This window comes from Aristolochia californica, unplaced genomic scaffold (genome assembly GCF_029961685.1).
Source record: "Aristolochia californica isolate CCGP_79_NKW_82.1479 unplaced genomic scaffold, dmAriCali1.0.hap1 SCAF_7, whole genome shotgun sequence".
Lineage (NCBI taxonomy): Eukaryota > Viridiplantae > Streptophyta > Magnoliopsida > Piperales > Aristolochiaceae > Aristolochia > Aristolochia californica.
Genome location: NW_027182268.1, coordinates 33,647,898 through 33,652,063, shown reverse-complemented (window position 1 = coordinate 33,652,063; position 4,166 = coordinate 33,647,898). Strand labels below are relative to the sequence as shown.

General features: G+C 39.7%; 1 protein-coding gene across 1 annotated transcript; it reads right to left on the bottom strand.

Moving 5' to 3' along the window:
• Nucleotides 1-277: 277 nt before the first annotated feature.
• LOC137937339 (uncharacterized) lies at nucleotides 278-1,997 on the bottom strand. The gene is made up of 4 exons (XM_068782407.1): nucleotides 1,830-1,997; nucleotides 1,079-1,615; nucleotides 565-942; nucleotides 278-310 (listed from the first exon to the last, which is right to left on the bottom strand). The coding sequence occupies exons 1-4, from the start codon at nucleotides 1,995-1,997 to the stop codon at nucleotides 278-280; spliced, it is 1,116 nt and encodes a 371-aa protein (XP_068638508.1).
• Between the last annotated feature and the right edge of the window lie 2,169 nt (nucleotides 1,998-4,166).

Here is a 4,166-nt window from a genome sequence, read left to right as displayed (position 1 = left end):
GGACCGATTCCTAATTTTTCTAAACTTCTTTAAGGCAATCACTTTTAAAATTGGGTTATTAGAGTTTTTCTTGTGACCGTCGTGATCTCTTCAATAAGTGCTTACGTAGGCCTCAAGGCTTATCGACTTTAGATTACATCTTTGTCACAACTTTCCACTCAAAATCAGTCTCTAAGATATATTAGATAACTCTCATTTATTAAAGAATAGTCCCATATGGATAAATAAGTACAAATATTTTGGGTTTATTAATTGGGAAAGAGATTTTTTAATTTGGCTAGTTATTGTGGACTAGGCATTGACCAAAATCCTGGTCAAAGTATAAATTAAGTTACCTAAAAAATATAATATTTTTATTTTTATTTAAAAAATCGGTTAATTAAAGTTAAAATGTTCATAATATCAAATATAACCAATAATTTTCAATGTACACTAAAAAATAGAATTAATCAGTGCATCCTTAAATGTGATTTAACTTTTTTAATAGCTTTTTTGTCTTTATCTTTATCAAGCTGGTTAAAAAAAATATTAAAAGGTCCGAATCGAAACCGAGTTGTATCTAACCAGCTCCATTACTGCAAGTGCAAAATCCATGCAAGTCAATAATACACTTGCAAGGCGTGTCGGCTTGAAACGATAATGCTTATGCGAGACGATTTCTTGCGTTCTCATGGTGCAAACATTGCAGGCGCATTTCCAGGAGGCCGCACTCTTATCGTGTTCGTTTTCGGGAACGACAACAGATGCCTCCATTGGAACTCTTGTCAGCCACAACCAAGTGTTTGCTTTCTTTACGTCAATAAAAACGCTTCCTTTGATGAGCAGAAAGGATAGTGGCCAACAAAAACCAGCAAAATGGAGACGGTTCTCTTCAGTTGTCTGCAAATGGTACCGATTTGCAGACATGACCACCACAAGAAATGTGAGGAGGAAGAGGATGGCCTACTTGCGTTGAGTTAAACTTTACCTATTCATATGGATCTTTTCCAAACATTCAAAGAAAGTAGTAAAAGACTCAAAGAAAGTTTTGTTTTTTTTTCTGATTGTTTGGGATCGATCAGGTTCATAAAAATCATACATCAAATGCTTCTCCCGTCTCTTGCACCTTCTCCCCGATCATCCCCTTCCCATTCCTAAACACGACATCTAGATTGTACAAGACGGGTATCATGGTGACAGAACACAAGAACACCAAAATGGGTCCAAAGATCCAGAGCAGTAACGGAAGGGCGGCGTAGAAGAGCCGATTCCCGACTGTGTTGAGGATGAAGCCCTTCTCCAGCAACTCGGCCACGTACTCGGGGGAAACCGAGAAAGAGTCCACTTGTGGAGTGTTGATGAGAAAGTTAACCTGGTTGATGAACCTGATGGAGAGGGAGTAGCAGACGAAGGAGAAGAGGAAGATCAAGAGGAGGGTGACGTACTTGAGCGCCACCATCAACTCCCCATGGGCCCCGTACACAGAATCATTGAGTGGCTTCTTTATACTATAAGTGCTGCTGATGAGAGCCGCCAATCCTGAAGACAGGAGGATCGATGTAGTGGCCATCAGGGTGGAACCCATTATAGCATTTCTCAGTGTTTGCACTGCCAGGACATTCTTCTTATCATTATCCTGCAACAAAAACAAAAAAAAAATGTTAATCACTGTACTGTCCTGTCTTCTGGATGAATGGCTTCGCAGTGATCGTAAACAGGAAGAAAGAGCAGAAAGCAGAAAGGAGAAACCCATCATCGTTCGAACATGAATTAACCATTTGATCATTAAAGATTGTTATAAAACAATCTATTGAAAGACGGGAAAGGGCTGTTTGATTTCATAAGCTTACCTTCATCATGGCGATGACCCAGAGGCGTCTACCACTCGCATTGGTTCCGATGATGGTGCTCATTGGGCGTGTCCTCACTCTATGCCACAGCCAAGCGTGATAAACCAGGCTTAGAATAAACCCCAAGGGCACCAAAATTAAGTCCAAATAGCTCTTCCTCCATTCCATCCCTCTCTTTCTCTTTACTCTCTTCACTATCCTTCCTCTTCTCCGTCCTCCTTCGCTCTTTCAAGTGTGAGAGGCCCTTCACCCTCCCTTTATACGAAGAAGAATTCGATGTACATGGACATCACCAGAAGGCAACAAAAGCAGCTACGCCTTTGCCTTTAAACTGAATTTTCAAATTACGTCAATGCCATCATCTTCTCTACAGACAAGAGAATTCCCGAATGGGGCACTTACTCCCCCGTTACTTTAACGCTTCTGTTTTTTTTTCATTTTTTATACAGGACAAAATCACGAAAAACACCTTCCTAAAAAGTGGTCGGAGGGTTTAGGACCTATTCACACATATTTATTCTCTTCGCGATTTTGTATTGATTTAGAGTGGTATTTATATATAATTTTACAACAAAAATTACCTAAACAAAAAGAATAATTCAGATGAGTCATAGGAATCATATTCTTATGGACAACTCAACTAATCATAAGCGTAAACAACGATTGACTAAGCTTTTAATGTGATTAGTGAGGCCAGAAACTCCAGGTCCGGTTCATACTTATTGGTGGACCATGATTTTCACATAACCGGGTCCAGCTATAAAATAACTCAACCAAATCGAAGAAACGGGATCCATCCATCCATCCCTTCCGCGTCAATCAGACCACGTGGAAGCACGGATTTTCCATTCGATCAGCGAATCGGGAAAAAAAAAAAAAAAAAAAAAATGGCACCTAGTGTAATTTTATAGGTGAAGGGGTGGAAATCTGGAAGGTAGTGAAAATCTGACGAGGCGTCGGAGAAGAAGCGAGTGAGCGACAGCGGAAGCCACGCACACGCCATTAGCGTGAGCATTTATTTGGTCGTGCATTGCAACAAGCAGAGAGAGCGTTGGCGGTTTCGTCGTTTGCGGCCGATATTCCACACAAAAACTATACTGACGTGGTACTTCCATATGGCGTACACGTAGCGGTTTAGTAATGGCGCAGGCCCGCGCTCCTTTTACGCAGCGGAGCCTTCCGCAGTGTGTGGGAAGGGCGGCTGGTGAGGCAACACAAAATGAGGAGAGAGAGAGGGAGAAAATGCAAATGAATAATTTTTCCGGTTGTGCAACCATAAAGCCTAGTGGAAGGCGCACCAAGGCATCAAAAGGTAACACCAACCAAATTAATTCCAGTTAGTGGTAAAATAAAGCACTATTCTAACTTGGAAAACACGAAGAAATTACAATAAATAGTATGTCCACATTGTTTGTCCCGATCATTGAATAAGAAGAATGAATAATTTTTTGATATTTTATATTCATCAATTCAGATATTTATAAGTTACAAAGAGATAAGATTTTATATGATAAACATTATCACTAAGAGGAGTTTACATTGTTTCTGAGTTTACCTATACTATTTGATGAGATAATATAGGTTTTAAAGGGGTGGAAGCAGTAGAATGTTTGCAACCTTTTTATGTTAAAGCTTTTAGGAGTGGGAGACGATGGAGAAAAACAAGGACAGATTTTCCCAATCCATTTTCCAGATTGTGGCTTGACCTGAAAATCCATTGTCTCCTTGATTCAAATGCTTAGGGAACAAACACGGCGGCAGACTTTAGATTTTTCTACCCATTCTTGGAAGACTTGAAGATCCTTCGTCTTGTCCAAATGAGATCCAAATCCAAATTTGATCCATGGCCTAGATGTAGGGGAGCCTCACCCTAATCATACTCTGATTCCAGACCGAACCACCATGGTCTCTTATTTGGTACAAAGCTTACAATTAATTTTCCTGTTATTAATTGTGACAGGTTCACAACATACAGGAGCAGTGAAGCAGTGAATACTTCACTGGATTAATGGAAGAGTGTGCTAACTTGTCCAAAATGGAAGACATATAGGACACAATGGAAACTTGAGAGGTTCAATACAAATCTAAATTTACATAAGATTTGACCTAACTCACTCCCTTTTAGTGAGGAAGATTATCTTTGGTGACAGGATTAACCCCTCTTTTTCTCCCCAAAGAAGCATAAGAATATATTGCTTTTACCTCGTCTGAATCTCCCTCTTGTGAGGAAGAATATCTTTAATGAACGGATTATATCCTCCCTTTTTCTCCCAAACATGCATAAGAAAATAATGTTTTTACCTCATCTAACTCCGTAATCTACCATATCAAAGACTT

Bases quoted from the DNA above. Each gene is read 5' to 3' on its own strand.
- LOC137937339 (XM_068782407.1), bottom strand. From the start codon at position 1,997: ATGGAATGGAGGAAGAGCTATTTGGACTTAATTTTGGTGCCCTTGGGG. The intron at 1,616-1,829 runs GTAAGCTTATGA...TTTTTGTTGCAG, and splicing joins GGGTCATCGCCATGATGAAG to GATAATGATAAGAAGAATGT. The intron at 943-1,078 runs GTATGATTTTTA...CAACGCAAGTAG, and splicing joins AGACGGGAGAAGCATTTGAT to GCCATCCTCTTCCTCCTCAC.